The 20845-nt window shown below is 39.2% G+C and overlaps 1 protein-coding gene across 1 annotated transcript; it reads left to right on the top strand.

Annotated features, from left to right (window-relative positions):
- Positions 1-1505: 1505 nt before the first annotated feature.
- Positions 1506-11140, top strand: fndc7a (fibronectin type III domain containing 7a). Its single transcript, XM_029277392.2, has 14 exons — positions 1506-1681; positions 2200-2218; positions 2425-2682; positions 3345-3605; positions 4212-4469; positions 4580-4834; positions 5308-5562; positions 6430-6687; positions 7127-7384; positions 7795-8049; positions 8967-9221; positions 9351-9380; positions 9685-9721; positions 10381-11140. Exons 1-13 carry the CDS (start codon positions 1625-1627, stop codon positions 9714-9716), a joined length of 2451 nt encoding a protein of 816 aa, XP_029133225.2. The 5' UTR covers positions 1506-1624; the 3' UTR covers positions 9717-9721; positions 10381-11140.
- Positions 11141-20845: the final 9705 nt, after the last annotated feature.

Genomic DNA, 20845 nt, shown 5'->3' with positions numbered 1-20845 from the left:
TTTAAGATTTACTCTAGACTTTGGAGGATCGATCTGTAGCTAGGTAGAGATGTTGTTGTTGTAACCATCAGGTCATCAATAAGTGCTCTGAAAGGGGACGGTCTGATAGATGACCTGGTCAAGAGGCCATTATGCTTCTCTTCTGCCGTGCTCCTCCTCAGTAAGTTCATGCCCAAATTAAAACAGAATCTCTGAAGTGATGTGTTGTGTGATGCCATTAGCTGTTTCCATGCTGATGTTGAAGTTTCAGATAAGACTATAGTAGCTATAAAGATTGAGGTCCCTGATCTTGCCTTAAACATTGTGCTCTTCCAGAACAGTCTAAACCAGCTTGTTCAGTGCTGATCCTTAAACAATCTGTCAATGTAACTATTCCTCCTTTATTAGCTTGCATTATTGCTGATATTATGCTAAAGTAAGATACTGTAAAACTTTGATGCACATCTGGGAATTAAAGTAATATTTACAGACAGAAATGTCTAATTTGTGCACAACCATCATTTAAGGTTAAATATTATTTGTAATTTCCGTCTAAAGGTATCTAAATTTTCTGATTATTTGTTTCATTTACCACATCTTAAAGTTTCCTGGAGCTATACAGCATACAAAACAATTTGACTGTACATTTTGGATATCTGAAACTGTTGTTCTTTTTACTCTTTGAAAATGGCTTTATACACGAGATTGAGCTGGTCCTTAGGGATCCTCCCAGTCCTCCTCCATAATACACCTGACGCAGATAGGGGAAGAAAAGCAATTACAACAATCTTACCCCACCTATGTCACTTTCACTGGAACTATAGCACACCCTGTACTGTAGCTTCAGTAGAGTGTGGTAAAATTACCTGTTGTGTAGCACGGTGTATAAAGTTTCAGTTAGCCAAATGTATGTGGTTACTTAAGCTCGCTGGTTGCTGCAATTGGTTTTCTTGTTCTTTCAAAGTGAATGTTGACCCCAGTTGACTCTGAAGAAGATGAGTTATCACATTTTATCCATCATAGAGACCCTTCAGGTGGAGGTTATACACTGTGTGATGCAGGTGCTATACGTTATTAAGCACCGACTTACACACAATATTTGTATTTACAAATTCTAAAGGGCCGTGGCTGCTTTAATGTGAAAAGGATGTTGTTATATTTCTGTTTTTGAAAACTTTGACCAATTCAGGATCGTCCCTAAACGTTGCATTTTATAGAAGTTGTGAGGCTTAATGTTTCTAAACTTGGATGTTGTAAAAAAAATATGTCAGACATCAGGACAAGAAACAACCTGACAAACTGTTCAATTACAAAGCCCAATAGTAAAAACTGCCAAAAACAAAAAAGCCAGAAAAGTTTGCAACACAATACTAATATCTTTACGCAACAAACTAGAGCTTCCTCCTCTCACTCCAATAGGCCACCCAGGCATCCCCCGGGGAGGAGTTACCGCCTTTGGGCTCTTCGGTATTTGCTGAAACAAAACAGGACCTGTCCTTTCATCTGAGAAAAAGGGGGAGGGAAGAGTGAGAGTTAGCAGGGGAAAAAAAAAAGTTTAATCTAAACTTGAGCTGTCTCTCTTAAGTCATTTTGAGAAACAGCATCACACATCTTGCCTTCAGGCAGCAGGAAAGAGTCAGCAGAAATGGGAATCCTGAAGTTAAAGATGCTGAAACTTTTACTTTTGTTGACCTTCACAGAGGTAAGAGATGCTCCTTTTCTAATTGTGTTCTGATTTTTTTTTTTTTTTTTTGCAATAAAAAACACTAATAATAAAATGTTTAATAAAACAAATCGATGTTCAACCTATCTTTGATCCAGTGCATAATTTACATACTCAGATTATTGATAACTTTTGAAGGAAGGACTTTTTAAACAGGAACACAGTGGCTCTTTTGAGTGTCACTGCTGTCAACAAGTGTGTGTTGCGTGCCCAACCGTAGCTCAATAGACAAATTCATTCAGACCTGAAAGAAATACCTGCACTGACCAGCCCTGAAATCTGTGTTGAGTGAAGGTAATGTGCAGCCTCATGCCTCTCATGCTCCCAGAATATGATACAGGGCATAATTTTCCTCGGGATATATTGTGAAATACCTCTAGCCTGCTACCTTTGGAATGATGTCCCCGTCTTTCAAATATTACATTTCTAGTAATCTATCAGACAGTTACGTATGTCAGTCTTGTGTTCATTCATGTTTCATGTTTTGTCCTTTTCAGATTTTTGCAGCTGATAATGGTAAATATATTTTTTGACAAACTTAATGATGATAAGGAACTCTTATTATAACTAAAATCGTTTTGTTTGTAATTAGGACAACCTTGAGAGGTCAAACTCTATAAAAACACACTCATTCTAAAAGAACAAATGTGCAATTTATTAGAATATTTTTCTCTTTCAGTGTTTCCCATCATTGTTTCCCTTCTTCTCTATATCTCCTTCAGATATCACCCTGTCAGTGTTCACGGTAACATCTAAAAGTATGACAGTGCAGTGGAGCGATCAAACTGGTGCCAGCTCCTACAAAATCACAGCAATACCCAAGAACTCTCCGGAACGATCCGTCTTCGCTCAGTTCAGTGGCAACACGGTGATGGGTTCAGTCAACTCCCTGTCCCCAAACACAGTGTACACCATGCAGCTGGAGGCCATGGACAACACATTCAACGTGCTCAGCAGTGCAGAGACGGAGGAGACCACTGGTGATAAGCTCAGATTCAGATACTTTCCTTTGAATATAGAAGGAAATGTGGCTGCTCCTGACCACACTAAACTTACATTTCTATAGCGTTCTCCTCAGACTCTTAACTTATTTAAAACAGGCAAATCTGCATTCTCATTGTTCCTCAAGTATAAACACCTTATAGTTGGTTAAATTAGCTTATTGTATTAAAAATAAAAGTTACTTTTTAGTGTATTTTTCGTTAAAGCTAATACGATTTTATCTATATCCTTTTGACTTTAATATATTTAGTTTTGGACAGCTGGACAGAAAACTAAGACATTTGAAGAATACTTTGGTCTGGGAGCTTATTAAAGTCAGTTTTCTTTATTTTTGCTGTTTGCTTTCACACACAATTCAATGGAGAAGGAAAACTGAATAAGCGCCTTCTGTAATTTATACGTTTTCTTTTATTTGGTAATATAACATTTATTCTCTGATTGAAACTAGTAACTACATGCTTTCAATACTTGTCGAAGAAAGTTTTTTTTTTTTTTTTAAATGCATTGACAATATAACTACAATTTAGAGTATTATCCAAGAAAAAAATTGAGAAACTGACTGAAGTGTTGGAATCCTAAATCAACAGATTAAAAGATTCATAGATTGTTATTTGATTAATTTCTATGATTTGTTCTCCAGCCCCTGAAGTCCCCAGCATCGATCAGGCCTACTCCAAACACAGCGACAGCATCACTGTGGAGTTCACACAGGTTTCCGGGGCAACCAGCTACATCCTGAGGGCAGAGTCAGTTATTGGGGATTTCTTCTCCGAGACTGTGGTGAGCAGCTCACCGGGCACTGTGATGGAGCTGCAGCCCTTCACAGAATACAAGCTGAGTGTCATGTCCGTCAACTCTGGGGGGCGGAGCCAGCCGTCTTACCCCATCCAAGCTGGGACAGGTGTGGACAAAAGTCTTACATTAGAAACTCAAATACATTTCACAGTGTGGCTTGACTGTTTGAAATTGGATTACAGAATGAAATTGTAGTTTTTGAACATATTTCAGTTTATCTTCATAAAGGCTCATTTGTATTAACAAAATGAATGTAGGAATTGGAAATTGTAACTTTTACTTTAACTTGTCTAGACTCTATACATAAGGAGCAGTTTACTCAAGATAGTAATCAGTGTATGAAGAGTGAAACATAGCCCTGCTGTTGTTCCTGTAGGACAATAGCTTGTTATCTCACTCCGCTGGCAATAACGGTGTGTTATTTTACCGCCCATTGTCACTCAGTCTCTACTCTTTGCAGCCATCACAGGTGGTTGGAAACAGTATCCATGCCTCTGCACTGTCCCATTCTCTAAATATGAAAAACTAAACCTTGAGAACTGGGTTGTCTCCCTTCCCGAAGGAAAATTCAACGTAACATAATCACAGGGAAATTGTTACCTTTTTACATGAATTATGAAAAAAAAAAAAAAGGTAGGGAGAGATAAGAATTAAGAAATCGATGCGATTGTCCATTTATATTCCTGTTTATTATCTCTATATCTGTTTGTAGTGGTAATGGCACCCAAGTTGAACACTACTTCCCCTGATGACAGCACCATCCTTGTAACATGGACCCCGGTGGAGCACGCTGTCCTCTACACCCTCTGCTTCATCAGAGAGGGCTCGAGCTCTCGCCTCAAACTGAACACCACCGACACCATGGTGACATTTGATGACCTTGAATCAGGTACCAATTACTGTATCAAGGGCACGGCATGGGACTCTGAGGGTAGAGTCGGAGATGACATCACCGTCTGCCAGATCACACGTAAGCATGAAAAAAATCTTAATGATCACTTATAACACAAAACCTCAGTAGCTAAGTTGGTACCGGACGAGAATATCGTTTTACTTGTTTTCTTCTGGTTTGATATCCAGGTCCTCCAAGCCCAGATGTGACCCACGTCCAGGTTACTACGGGTCGGTCACTTGGGGTCACTGTGTACTGGCAGTTAGTGCAGGGAGCTGAGAGCTACATGGTCTGGACTACCAATGGCCAAAACTGCACTTCAATAGGCAGTAGTTACTGCTTTATCATACCTGTGGAGTGCGGACAGAACCAATCTGTCTTTGTCATAGCTTATAACAAAGCTGGTGCCAGCAGCCCCTCAGAGCCCGCAGACTACATCACATGTGGGTATATCACACACGACAACAAGTATTCATTGTTAATTTTTTGCCAAGAACTAAGAAGTGCAGTTGTTTAGCCTAGCTTTGCACGGAAAAGGAATTCATCCCTTAGGAAAATAGTCAAAACAGCTGGATTTGTGAAAAAGGTCACAAAAGTCTACTGCCAGACCCCCAAAAAGTCACAATTGATATGTTCGATATTTCTTAATGGTTGATGGTTTTAATAGGTGCTAGCAAACAGACTTTGTTTTTGGACAAAGCCAAGCTAGCTGTTTCCCCCAGACTTTAAATTTTTATTTTAAGCTTAGCTAACACTTCCTGTACCTTCATATTAACAGAACAAAAATCTGAATTTTATAATTCATCTCATCAAGTCTCAGCAATGGAGAAAACAAGCATTTTTCCCAAAATATGAAACCGTTCGCTCAACAAGGCTATTCTTATTTTGTATTCATTTCTATCTCTTTTTATGTCAGATCCATGTCCACCAAAGAACATCTGGGTGGAGGAGCCTACGGCCGGGAACTGCTCGGTGGTGTGGGATCAGGTGCCGTTGGTTGAGTACTACGTGGCCTTCATAAAGAGGGGCGACGGGATGGAGGAGTCTTGTAACACGACTGGGACCTCCTGCCCGTTTTTCTGCATGTGTGGCTACACCTACCTCACCACTGTCTTCCCCTACAACCAGGCCGGCTCTAGCCCCTACTCACAAGTCCAAAATTACACTACCAGTAGGTCCATTACCTTTCAAATCTGACATAATACAAATAAGCGACAGAGCTCTTTTTTTTTCATTCGCAACCAAAGTGGTGAGAGTGGCTGCTTTCACTTCAAGGTGAAAATAAAGATGTATTGACAGGCACATTTCCTGAGATATGGTCAGGGTTCATCACAATAAACATTAAGTCAGACTTATGCTATCGAAAAAGATGTCTAACACAAATCCTCAAGAAAACATTCAAATCTAAATTTAACTTGTGCTAGCTCAATAGTAGCTCTGTAAAAAGCAGCACAAAATTGCACAAATACACATTATGCTTTTCATACATAAGTCCTCTCAACTTGAATTTCTGACATCAAAGATCATGAATACAAGGCTTTTTTTTAAGCAGCTAATTCTTAAAATCAGATGACTGACAACACTGAACACTCCACCATGGTGCAATGTTGTACAAATAAACCTATTTCATGGTGTCATTTTGAAATGCCAGGGCAGAAAAGGCACAGGTGTAATTGATATCACTAACCTGGTTGGGTTCCATTTAGGTGTGCCACTTCTCTCTCAATACCACCTCCCTTGTATTTGTATCATAGGCCACAAGGTTCACACTGGCCTTGAGTTATTTGACACATGAAATGGATCCCATGTTATTAATTACACATGTATCCTGTATGAAAAGTCAAAGAAATTGGTTTGGCAGTTCCAAACTGTGCACTCTAAATTTGAAGTAGGCTACCTTCAAGTTGATGTGACGTAAAAATAATGTCTCTCCCTACAGTCCCTAGAAGGGGCTGTAAATAATGTATATACTCCTTTGCACAGTGCTGATTATCATTCTCACCTATTTGTTAATTTCTCCTACTTGCCTCTCCCACAGTCCCTTGCTGCCCAGATGGCGTTACCGTGAATCTGGTTTCTACAGAGACTCTGGAGGTGATGTGGTCACCAGTCAAAGGGGCCGAGCTGTACGAGACCACCGCGGCACAAACCGATGACACCATCCACTGTAACGACACAGCACCCGTGTGTGTGCTGTCCGACTTAAGGTGCAACACGGTTTACTCTGTGACCGTCACACCGTGCAGCGATTTAAGAGGATGCAACCGCACCTGCAATCCACACACACATGAGACAGGTACAATGGATGGAATCTCTTATAATAAAAACACAAATGATTAAATACACACATCAAAGGGAGTGCGGGAACTCTACTTAGAGATAAGCTATTCAATCTAATGAATCAAACAGGTGAGACAAAACACAGTTCTGCTGGTTAAACACATGAATATGTGTTCTCTTTCTAGCCAGGAATAAGATGGAAGGATTGAAACAACGATCATGTCTAAACTATAAATATGAGATGCATGCCATCATTTGGTTAGCTTGGCTTACCTCAATTTGTATAATTTGTTCATCAGTGAGTTTTGTTTCTAATGACTGCTTCTTATTACTGCTAAGCGTAACTATCTGGCTGCTAGGGTTGCCTTCACTTTTCTGAATCACTTTGCTCACCATAACGAAATAGAACAGGGTTAACATTTGTTTTTTTTGGCTTCCTGTGTGTCTTGTTGCAGCTCCGTGTGCTCCAGAGATCATAAACATGACGCAGACGGAAGACTCCACTTACAGAGTCCTTTTCACAAACCCCAACAACCCCAACACAAATTACACTATCACTGCCATCGGACGACAAGACATCCACAAGTGTCATGCAAGAAACAACTCGTGTGAGCTAACACAGCTGCCCTGTGGCTCAACATATGAGGTCATGGCAGTGGCAACAACTACAGTGGGGAGAAGTCTACCTGGATTCACTAAACTTTTAGAAACAGGTATATGAATGATTCTCACAGGAAGTGAATGGCAAGTCAAATAAGTTTTGTTTACATGGTCTAAAAGATTTGGTTTGTGTCAGGGCTGCGGGTAGATAATTCGAATGTCATTTTGTCTTTTTTTCTTCTTCTTTTTACATCCCAGCTGTCTTGAATTAACCATTTACCAAATTTTCCTTTTAGTTATCCTACAAATAAAAATAAAATACTCCCAAGAAATCTCTTCCGAGTGGTTGTATGTGACGTTTTACTACATCATCATTGTGATGTTGCATGTTTTATTAATTTGATTTCTGTATCTTATTCATGACTGAAAACATGACAGTGTATTCCTGGTTCTCATTCTTCTACCCTCATTACATACATATGCATTTCAGTACTGATCATTGTCTTGTACTCTTCTCCCTGAGGTCCTTGCTGCCCCATGTTTATAAATGTGACCCAAGTCACCCAGGCTATGACCAATGTGACCTGGTCGCCTGGCAGTGGAGCTCGCTCATACATCGTCACCTTGACGTCATCACGCGGCCATGCTAAGTGTCACACCCTGGACACCCACTGCCTGATGGGATGCATCACCTGTAGCACCAACTACAGCGTCAACCTGGAAGCCATCAGCAGCTCAGGACACATGTCGGAGTGCAAGCATCATGGATTTTCATCAAGTGAGGAAAAAAAACCATACATGTGCACAAACACAGAAACTTAGAAACAAGAGCCTATATGACAGTGTAAGATAAGGGATGAATAACACGTTTATGTGAAAAATGGAAAATGTCACCTCAAAGATTATTTGATAGTGTTAAATATTCAAGCGAATCACTGAGAATCACATAACTTACACATTAAAATGGTCACAAGAAATCAGGAATTAGATTATTAAAGATTAGTAAGAAAACAGAACTATTGCCAATTAAATAAAAAATGACTCATTGTGAGTATTGTAGAAAAAAAATTCTTCTAGTTTCTCGGATGTGAGGATTGGCTACTGTTATGTCTTATTCTGTCTACTTTGGATTTCAGAGCATAATACTATATACCACATTGGCTAGTGGAAATGATATTTTCCCATGATTTTCAACATTTTCTTACAATAATTGATCTTCTTATGTTGGACTGGACATTGTCTTTGGTATCTAGTAAGGTGTATGTTACTTTTTTTGATAAGATTATTGTTTATTGCATGACGTGGTGTTTGACATTTTGAATGTTTTGCCTGTTTGCATGGATCTAAATCATTTCAGAAGCTTTTAAAATATCTTATATTCATTTAATTATTCTACATTCTGTCTGATGTCTACAAATGAAAGTGTTTTGGATAACATAAGTGCATTCACACCAATCTGTAGATATATCCTCTCTTTGTGTTGAAGAAAACACAAAAAGGAAAGAAAATAGAATACATATATCCTATAGATTCATCTATAATTAAACGAATCATGAAAAATCCTAGTGGAAGTCAAAACTAACTGCTGCCTGGAAAATAGGACATCAACATATTTTTTTTAAAGTTTGTAGTTAATGGATTAAAACATCCACAACACAGTTTATAACAGAACTTTTAAATCATTCATTCCTGAAGGTGCCTGCTGTCCAACAAGCGTCAAGCTCTACCGCAGGACCAACCAGTCTCTCAGGGTGTACTGGCGCTCTTTGGGGCCTCAGATCCAGAATCACACAGTAGAGCTGTACGGGACAGGGGCTAACCACACCTGTGTCGGCAAGAAATACTGCGACATCCCGGAGGAAACATGTGGGGATGTGTACACAGTGGTGGCAGCACCGGTGGGACTGAACGGGGACAAAGTGAGCTTCTGTCGACCCAGGATGTTCTCAGGTGAGTTATAAACTTTATAAAGGTGATTACTCGGAAATCATATCACACATCTGAGCTAGTTCCCATTATTTGTAGACTCTAAGAAAACCTATTTTATTTTTTTTTTTAACTATTATTTTACATTTTTAGTTCCCTGTCCTGGAAGTAATGCTGGTATGAGTAAGTATCTTTTGTCAAACTCTGTTCAATATTCACATTTTGCAACTTTCTAAGCATTTATTCAGAAGACTGATACCATGCTAGTTGTTTCCCCTTGTTTCAGTCTTCATGCTAAGCTAAGCTAATTACTTGCTGGATATAGCTTCACATACGGCTAATAAGTTAGAGTGTTGTCCATCTTCTTTTCTAACTCTCGCCATAAAGTTTAATAAGTGACTCATTAAAATGTCAAACTATTTAGAAATCTAAATATTGAGCTGTTTAAGAACGCCTGTGCTATATTCTCCCCCCTCTCCTTCTTTAGTGATCTCTCATGGAAGACGCAGTGTGAATTAGTTTCGGTAAGTTTATTGTTAGTAAACTCTCCTCTGGTTTAAATCCATTGTCTTCAGTCCACGTGTTATGTAACCACCTGAGTAAAGCAACGTGCTTTGTGTGAGTTTTGTTAAGGGGAACACACGTGAAGGACACTGATGAAATCTTGTTTTACAAAATGCAGCTATTGTGCTACATCATGGCTTGAAGGGGATCGTGTAACAGCATGCATAAAACGACTGTATGTTTGGCTTTAAACAATATGCGTGAATGTTTGAGTATAGAAGAAAAGAGGAGTTGAGAGATACATATGGGTAGCACAGGTGAGGCTGATCTGTATCAGCTGTTACCTCTGGGACTTTTCATATAATGTCTGTAAAACATGGACAGAAGAAGAGAAAGGAACGTGACTTAGGTAAATGGAGATGAGGAGCTGCAGTTGTCTTATTGTATCTGTGAAGAGTGTAATGTGATAGAAATTTAACAGCTGCTGACTCATTATGACAAAGCTGAATTCTGCTTTTTGCATACAAAGACTTTAAGGGTTTTATTTCTGCACAAACAACCCCCTTAATAGAAGTGACAATAAATCTCTACAGAAGCTTTAATGAGATTTTGGTAATCAATTTTTTCCTCTAAGTCCATGTTGAGAATTTCTGTCTCTCTTTTCATTCTCACCCTGCAGTGAAGCCCCCCCCCCATCCCAATCACCACCACCACCACTGAACATGGACCAGAGAATGTGTTTACATCAACAGCAGTTTGAAGATCCAATATACCCAGATGAAATATCACTCCTGTTTAGAAGTATCTCTATTTGTTCGAACTGCTGCAAGCAAGAAAAGCTTTCTTTTTTTGTTTTAAATAGTAAAAACATTGTTTCTTGCGAGTAACTTTGGAGAGCTTAAATCCTAGAATCAAACAATACATTAAAAAAAGAGGGACTCGTAAATAAATAACTGTGGTTGGTAATCCAATGTATTTGGCAAATATTGTCCATATTGCCATTTGTAGGCTGCATGCCATTTCATGCTCTTTCTCATGTTTACTTGTAAAAGTTGCACCTTCACAATGAGTCTTGAAGTTGTCTCTTATAGAAGAAGATCTGATAAGAAAACTTAACAGTGAAACTCCCATATAACTAATTCATGGAAATTGAGATGTTTTCCAAGACAAAATATATTCAAATGAAGCTCTAAGGACTTCTCCAAGTTAGACCTCCATATGGCCGCTGTATGACATGTCTCCGAGTTGCATTGCTAGTTGGTGCTTCAGAATGAGGTTAAAAGTTAAAAAGTGGGGCAGCAGGTATCCATCTTCTTAGCCCGGAGTCATGCCTGGTGAATCCTGTGGATGATATGTCCGATCAGATTCAATGTAACCGCTCTTTCAATGGATTTTGTTTCCTCACAATTGACCGGCGAAAATAAAGCACATTGATTGCATTCCAATGTTTTCTGTCATCAATCATTCCAGAAACAGATCTATTAGACACTTCATAAAGTAGGTCTCACTCTTTTCTGGTTTAAAATACCTCAGTGACTTACTTTCACTGACCCTGAAGTTGTATAACACACATACAGTATAACACATTTTTAGGGGTGATGATCTGATTGGATGGATGAAATCAAGAATGGCATCCAAAGTTATATTAAGAAAACGTTATCAAAGTAATCAAGTTATCAAGGAAGTGTTCCTTTCAGACATCGCTTTCATCCAGATTATCTATTATCAAAGCTCTAAAGAGGAAGTCAGGAGAATACAACTTAGAAAAAATCAATAGACAGCAAGTCACAGATCGTCGCTTATAGGGGGATTCAAAAGCAACTATGAGACACCTAATATTAACTTCTTGAGGGTGTGAGATGGGATTTTGACAAAATGTTGTTTGCATATAATGTTTTAATAAAGTAGAAAAAGTGAACAGTAGTTATTCATGCTCTAAATAGTAGTAATGAATCTAATCTTTGTTTAAAAAACAACTCATAAACAATTATAAACTAAAAATATTTTTATATTACCATCCCTGAGGGACCCAATTACTGTCATGTTGCAAACATTTTGAACAGTGATGATAAAACGATGGAGTCTGTCTGTCAAATATGTGTACACTGGTTTAAATAACCAATAAAACACAATTAGGAGTAAAATTAAGTGTAATACATATTTCACACCTTTATAGTCTTTATTATTTATACAGTATTATGCCATAAAACACATGTATGAGTGATGTACCTGTTTTATACACCTATCTGGGCGACGTATCCTCCAGGGTACAAACATTTAACGTCTGATTTTCAAGGTTGTGAAAATCAAATGAATCATTTTTCAACTAGAACTTGCAAAATGTTCCTTAAAAAATATTATATAAATATAATATATAAGACATTTGTATCTATTTGAATGTTGGCATGTAGTCACATGACCTGAGCACTTGACCCAACCCTCCTTCCAGTGTTTCTCATAATATTTAAAGCACCCACTTAATGACCCTCCACCTCACAGCCTGTCAAATGTCTGTATCCCCCAAGATACAGAAACCATTCAAAGGGGGAACGTAACTTCAAACAATTGATTCTGACCAGTGGTTGTGCTTGATTTGAATTATTGATAGGATAGTGGATTTGGAAATCAATGGGAGTGAGAGAGAGTGGGGAATGACCTGTGGTAAAGGAGCCACAGGTCGGCCTTGAACTTGGGCCCCCGCTTGGAGGACTATAGCCTCTGTGTATGGGGAGCCCACACTAACCACAGCGCCACCAGCACACCCACACATGATATTTTGATATATTTCATTTTAGTTTGTTTGATATTGCATACGATTTATTTAAGGGGGGTAGAGCGCTTTTCACATGTTTAAAGTGCTGTTATTGCACAAACACATTAAACTCAGAGAAACATAACTGGTTGTGAAAGTTTAAAAAAAGATGTATAATAACATGAGAATGAAGTGACACAAAGAAAACTTAACAATCATGACTGGACATATTAAGTGCTGCCATTATACAGTAATGTGTAATTACAGATTAATATCCAGGAAGATGACATCTATCCAGGAAGGATGTAGCAGGAAGACTCAGTTCCCTTAGTCTCTGAGTATCTGATACAATGGAGATCATGTTTCCTTACAGCAAGCCAATCCTGTTTCTCTACAAGAAAGTCAACATTTTTAGAGAAATAATGAACATTTAAAGAAAAAAAATTACAACTTTTTTTATATATATATATAAAAAAAAAAAAAAAAGAGTTTATCTAACATAAATAAAGACTCAATGGTAATGAGCTATAACTGTACAGAAATATTCTGGGAACATGGAAGAAGTGTAGTTGACCGTAAGGGGATGGGGGAGTTAAATATTCCCCCACCTCCACCCAACATGACACATACTATGTTTCCTTCTCATGATGACAGGTAGCCCACAGGCAACTTACCTGTCCTCATTTAGGACGTTGTGATTGGTTCCCATGAAGTTGATCTACAGTACTCAGCCTGCAAAAATTTCAGAAGATGACCTGCTTAGTGCAGACCCTCATGTGGATGTAACGTACTGAACCCTGATTTTCACAATGGACAAGATGAGGACGTTTTATTCATCAATCTTCTTATTGTCTGTTATACAGGTACTTGTTTCAAATTCAGTTCCTTTTCTGTTTTAATTTAAAATAACATTATTTGAAATAGTTTGTTAATACATTTTTTATCTTCTTTTCTTTTAGATACAACATGTTTTCACTACAGGTGAGTGTTGCAGATGCTGTGAGGAGGCAAACATTTTTAGACCAATTCTTTTTTTTGTCCATCACTCAGTTGGGTGAAGTTACATAGACAGACAGTGAGGCTAACATTTTAAGTTTTTATATACAAATATGATCTCTTATTTGCATAGAAATACAATAATCTTTACTTATCATGGTTGGATGATTCTTAAGCAAAATATTTCTAAACTTTAAATATGAAAATATGAAAATTCCCCAAAATCCACTAAGGAGATAGACCCACAATTAAATACAGGCGTAAACATGACATCCTAAAATAAATATAACGATAAAGAAATACATTTTTTTTTTTTTTTTTAGTAAAACAGCTCAGGAGGCCCTCCATATCACAAGTCTCTTATTAAGCAACATGTTCAAGTGAACTTGAGTGGTTACAGAGACCCTGCTTGAGGTTTAAGGCGGACTCAAGTGAGCAATTATTTTTACTCAGCCAGCAGAGGGCCACCGCCTCACAGATAAACTTGTTTACCAATTACTGTAATACATCAATATTTTTTTTATTAATTATTAATAGTTAACATAACTTTCTGTTTTGCTTTGACTACATTTTTCTCCTCATATATAAAAAAAACCAACAGTGATCTATAAAACAATTCATGTCGCATTTCTAGGTACTCTTGTTTTATAATGAAAGAACGTATGTACTGTTTAGCTGTTTTCAATAGGAAAAAATATATAATTTTGATAATAGTTTGAATTTTATAATTTTTTTCAAAATGTTCCAATGTATTCTCACAATTTAGTCTCAGTTAGTCAACATTAACCCTAATAAATAGAGTTATAATAAAAACCATGTATAAAAAGCTTACCATTAACCCCCTTTCCCGTTTAATCTCAAAATGTGTGAAATTCTAAGTTAACAGTGAACGTGTGAAAGGGTGCAGTTGTATTTTATCTTCTGTGGAATCACCCACATGATTCAATGTTCAATGCTGTTGTTTTTACTCCTCTACTTCATTTATATTTAGGGTCCAATACAGATACCTTATTTAATTGTATTAACCAAATATCGTGCTTTTGTCCATTTCAGGATGTAATATTTCTTCAGTGACATCTCCCACAGCATCAACACTGCAGATGGCCTGGAGCAGCTATACCGGAGCTTCAGTTTATTTACTGAACCTAAAAGTTGTGAACTCTACCAGTATCGCCCCTGTGGTGGTGATGCAGGCAGCACCAACCACACAGAGGCTGATACAGGGGCTACACCCCGGAAATGTTTATCAAGTCACACTGAAGGTTTTACAATATTACACTGTTGTGTGCACAGACATTGAAATAGCAATGACAGGTAAAGATAGAAATAAATTAAATAACTAGTGAATTACATGATAGTCAAATTGTTGAATAATGCCTTTATCTTTCATTCCCACAGTGCCAGCTGTTTCTCAGATCACTTTATTCAAAGCTATTTCAAGCACATCCATAAGGTTTGAGTGGTCCAGTGTGGAAGGAGCGGACAGCTACATGTTGTTTGTGGAGGAGTTATTTAGTTCCCCCTCAAGAAAATATAACCAGACCTTCACAACCCTAGGTGGGCAAGTGGGCGGCCTGACTCCATCTACCACCTACAACTGTTACATTTACTCCATCAACAGTGGAGGAAGAGGTGACAAAAGCAGTACAAAGACAGTCACAACATGTAAGTTCACACAGGGTATTATTTATCAATGTACAACAATATATATGAAATCATTAATGGTGATTTGTGAAAGCATCAGATTAACACCTGTATTTTCTCTGAAGTGGTGCAGCCACCAACAGGTGTGACTCTGGTACAGACAGGAAAGAGCACTGCTCAAGTGACGTGGGACGCTGTAAGTAAAGTCCTACTTTACCAAGTAAAGGTGAGCGATGTGGACCCCAGCAATGCCCCTGTCATCAGAAACACTTCTGCCACATCAATGGATATCAGTAATCTGGAGCCCTGCTCCACCTACATCGTTGGAGTTTCATCTGTCAGCGTCTTCTTAGTTCCTGGAGAGGCTGCTAATGTTTCACACAAAACCTCCAGTGAGTTTCTAAGGATAAGAATTCCCTTTTATAGATTAAATACATGCTCAATACGACAATGGTCAGTCCCATAGACCTCAACTACTAAAGGTTATGACAGAAATGAGAAGAAACAGCATTTTCTTCACATTATGACTTAAAATTATTCAGAAAAATCTTATAAGACTCCAGCATCCAAATTTTAATATGACAATTTGGAGATCATCTTTTCTCTTTTCCTCTGAGTCTTAGGATCCTTGCAATATAAAAATGAAGGCACCTGAAATATTAACTGGTAATGTAATGCCAAGCCATGGACACAGCTAGCTACAATAGCTATTTAGTGTACATGGGAAGGACGGTATTAACTATCATTGCTTCAGGATGATTGTTAGCTAAACTGTACATCCAAGGTAGAAACATGCTTGTGTTAAGTGTTCTTCCATACACAGTTGATCTACTTTAGAGACTCTGAAAGTCAGACTGTAAAGTGTATTTAGCTTTAGCTACACAGCTAGCTAAATATGCTACACGAGTCAACAGAATGTCCATTGAAAATAAATAGTATTAACTTCAAACACTGATCGGGAGATTAGGTGTTGAATTTAACTCAAAGATAAGTGCAGGAGAGCGGTCCTCTTTAGAAGAGTCAAAAAATTGTTCCAAAAGGCCTTTGCGTCGAGTTATGAGATTTGAATAATAGTAGTCTATATGCTATAGGCCTACTGGACCCCTCAACATTTTTAAAATAGATCTGTTTTGCTTTTGTTCACTTTTTTTTTTAACTTTCATCCAGCTATAAATCCGGTGACGACCATCTCTGTGGACTATAGCTGCTCCGGCGGTAGGGTGAATGTAACTTGGGATTTGGTGTTCGGGGCTACCTTGTACAGGGCCACTGCTGTAGACGGCACAGGTGCTTCCCTTAACTGTACCTCAGCCTCCAACAGCTGCCAGATCAACATGCTCACGTGTGGTGAGAAGTACGTGGTCCACATCACAGCCATCTCTGACGACTGTGAGAGCACCTCCAACACCTCAGCCTTGTTCGAGACAGGTGGGTGGAGCACATGAGGAAATTATAAACGTGTTCTGTTTTTCCCTTTTGAAAATGCTTTCGATGGTCTGTGCCTCATTACGTCTCCCACGTGTGCACACACCTTCTCTTTTTTTTACCTCTCACTGCCATACACTCTCACACCTATGAACATTCAGCTCTTTATCGAAAAATCTTCCCCTATAGGCCTGTCCAGTGGGAAACTGAATAGGTTTGTCCCATGGTGTCCTATGTTCTTCTGTCATGATAAGCACTTATGAACACCCTCTCATTAACACACAAGACCTGCCATCCAACACCAGTCAGCCTCAAGAGTCTTTACAGTCTTTTGAAATCAGGTAGTTACCTCAAAGGTCAGCAATGTGATCAGCCTGGATAGTAAAAACGTGAAGGTGACACACACACACACACAGACACACACACAGACACACACACACACGTGTTTACTCCAATGGTGGATGGTCAGTGATAATAACTGACGATGTGAAGTATCATATTAAAGGAAGACAGAAGGCCAGAGATTTCAAACGAGCAGTGGAGTTCATTATTTCCTATTAATGAAAACTGTACAATGCATTATCACTCTTATGGTCTCTTACTAGAAATATAAAAATAATGACTATCTATGTATTCATGACTTTTACATTCTCTGCCTTGTTCATCCAGTCCCCTGTGCTCCAGCAAATACTCAAACCATCAATGATTGCTCCAGCAATGTGATCGTCTTCAGCTGGCAGCCCACCAACAACACCTTGTACTACATCGCAACGGCTGTGGACAACACAGACAAAGTGACTGAGTGCAGGACGGCAGATAACAGATGTCACTTCACTGACACAGGCTGTGGTCAGTTCTACAGGTTCACTGTGTACGCCGTGAGCTCTGAATGCAACAGTGAAGCCAGCCAACCTGAGGTCGTCCAGACCTGTGAGTAGGAATTGATTTTTCCATTGGAACGAAATCGTTCCGCTACGATTTCTCTTATTGTGAAAAAAACGTGTCAAGACAAAATCCCAAAAGAAACTACTAAAAAATGTTATTGATAATGAAGCCAGTGTCTCATAAATGTTTTTCCTCTGTGTCAAAGAGTTGTCAAAGAGTTTAAAAAACTACAGTGGATGCAATACATTGTTTCCCCCTGTCTTCATAAACTTTGCAACAAAAACAATTATAGTGCAGAGGTGTTTTCAGTTATTATTCAGCTTTGTTGAACATAAAACTATACCAATGTGAGAATGTTTTTGTTTTTTTTAACATGTACATTTTTTTTTTTTTACAAATGGGCTTGGGATTAAGGCTGGAGGATTTGATAAGTGTTTAGATATAGATGAACTCAGTGTCAGCTGGTTCTTTCATGAGTTTCGGACAACAAAAAATATACAACAACAGCGTTATCATCAGAGATGACTGAAGAATACAATTTAAGGAAATGAAATACTATTGTTGAAAGCCTAGCAGTAAAAATGTCTCTCGCTCTGTATGACTTCATTTAACTACAGATCACAGTCATCAAAGATTAAAACTGCATATGAGCCGATTTGTAGACGTACTACAGTATTTTATCTGTATAAATATAAACTCAAAGCTGGTGAAGTAACTTTAGAGTAGATAAGTCTTTACTTCTTCTCTTTATATCATCTTCTTGTCTCTCCATTCCTCCAGCTCCTTGTCTACCAACAAATGTAAAGACAGCTGCTGGGTGTGACCCTGATAAACTGATCACAACCTGGGACTCTGCTGCTGGAGCTCTTTCCTACACAGTTGAAGCACAGGGGAACACCGGAGAAACCTACAACTGCACCTCCTCCAACAACAGCTGTGAAGTGACCGGGGTGCCCTGTGGTGAACACCTGAGCGTGTGGATCGTCGCCTCCAACGACAAATGCTCTACCAACAGGGTGCTGGGAGAAGTCGCTCAGACTGGTATGTACTGGATTATTTGCAAGACCCTATGTGATATGCTTTTCTGGGACAAGACACCAATGACTCTCCTAAATATAGATTAGTCTTTAACACAAACTTTTTCTCTCTCTCCAGTTCCCTGTCCCCCCAAAGATGTCTCAGCATTGGTTGACTGCAGCCAAGATTCTGCACGCGTAAACTGGACCACGAGTATCGGTTCTATATTCTACATTGCAGTTGCTCAGGATGCAAACGGAAACTCACATAGCTGCAATTCAATGGGCAACAACTGCCTGATTGAAGCTCTGAGCTGTGGACAAAACTACACTGGCAGCGTTACCGGCACCAATCTGAAGTGCAACAGCACCGTCAGCAAGGAGGTCAGCTTCATGACAGGTAGGTCAAAAATTCCGATAACGTGCTTTCCTTGCAGATACTGTTCACAATACCTGCAACCAGTTTGTTTATTGGAGTTAAAAAGTGTTCCATATGATATTTGTTGGCTTGGTACTATCACATAGTAGAAATTGCCCTAAATGGGCTAACAGAACTAATTATGATCCCAGTAATTTTAACTTAAGAAAAAAATCTATTTTACTTCTTAATTTTATTGGTCAAAAGTTTGTGGCCTGTGAGCTTAGTGAATTTTGCCCAATTGATCAGCAAATCAAGGGGGCGTGCCATGACACCAGTCAGTCATAAACAATGGTGAATGTACGATGATGCTGCAGTGTCTGGGCTGTATGAATTGAAATAAGCTAATTTAGAGATATCGCTTACTTTTCTTGTAACTATGCTTATCTGGATTACACCAAAATTTAAAACAATCTGTTGTTCCTATCTGGAGGACTTAGCTCTGCTATACATTTTCAAGTATAAATCTCACTAACAAATCCCAATTTGCCAAAAGCATACCTTCTGAAAACCTATTAAATGAAATCCTCTGCCCACCTTGTTTAGGTCCTTGTCCTCCAACTAACATTACGGCATACAGAGATTGTGACGCCAACAATGCCCTGATAGTCTGGCAGAACCATCAGCCCACAGGACACTACACAACAACCATCGAGGATCAGAGTGGAGCTCAGCTCAACTGCACCAGCAGCTCAGTCGACAGCTGTACAATCACCTCTCTGCCCTGTGGAAAGAGATACAGCGTCACTGTCACCTTCAATGATGGAACCTGTCTGTCCCCCTCGACACCTATCAGCATGGACTCAGGTAGGTAAAGTAAGAGTGAGTAACATTTATGTATGAGGAAGAAGGACATTAGAAATGACTGATGTTGTCATGTCCCCTCTTCTTTAGTGCCATGTGGTCCTGAGGATGTGAGTGCCAGTGTAGCCTGTGCTACAGGTGAGCTGACCGTGGCCTGGAACATCTCAGTTCCTGCAGAGAACTACACCACCATAATCTCTAAAGGGATGGGTCAGCGTCTGCACTGTAACTCTACCACAACAAAATGCATGACGGGAGGTATGCTGTGTGGAAGTTCATACACGGTGAACGTCTTTTCCATCACTGGGTCGTGCTTCAGTCTGCCGAGCACAGAGGTCACAGTGCAAACATGTGAGAAATGCACATTTATCATCAATAATGACGCAGATAAATCAGTGAAATCTTCCTGAATGTAGTCACAAACTTCTCCATCTATATTTCCCTTCAGTGCCATGTCCTCCCACCAACATCACAGCCGTGCACACCTGCACTCCAACTCCTGTTCCTGTGTCGTGGGTGGCCAGTGACAGTGCAAAATACTACACTGCTGTCGCTGTGAGCAGAGGAGGTCATAGATCAGAGTGTATGACACATAACACTTCCTGCAGCCTCTCTGGACTCCAGTGTGGGGAGATTTACAGTGTTGGTGTTTCAGGAGCCGATGACAACTGTACAGGTCACCTGAGTGACACTGTCTCTTTAAGCACAGGTAACACTTTTGTCAGTAGGAATATATGGTGGCTTTATTTAGAGATTTATATTTAGAGAAACAGCAGTCTTTTTTATAACAGTAGTTGACCTTTTTTTGATTCCCTCTCCAGAGCCATGTCCTCCATCCAATATATCCAGCCAGCTGATCTGTGGCGCAGGTGTGGCTCAGCTGCACTGGGCTCCCAGTGCCAATGCAGTAAGTTACGATGTGAAAGCAACCAGTAATGGACAGACCCTCACCTGTGGTGGCCAAAGCCCAAACTGCACACTGAATAACCTCGCCTGTGGCCAGGCTTATGACATCCTTGTGAAAGCCACTGATGGAACCTGCATCAGCAACTACAGTGCCCCCTTCAGGCAAGACCAAGGTACTGTTCTGAGGTTGGCCATATTTGATCAAACAAACAGTACCAGACATCTTTTCTTACAGGGGCTGCTTCTTTTGTGGAAGGAAGCAATATTTTAATCCAACCAGGTTCAAGTTAAAACTATA

This window comes from Labrus bergylta, chromosome 4, assembly GCF_963930695.1.
Source record: "Labrus bergylta chromosome 4, fLabBer1.1, whole genome shotgun sequence".
NCBI lineage: Eukaryota > Metazoa > Chordata > Actinopteri > Labriformes > Labridae > Labrus > Labrus bergylta.
This window is presented reverse-complemented; position numbering and strand designations above follow the sequence as displayed.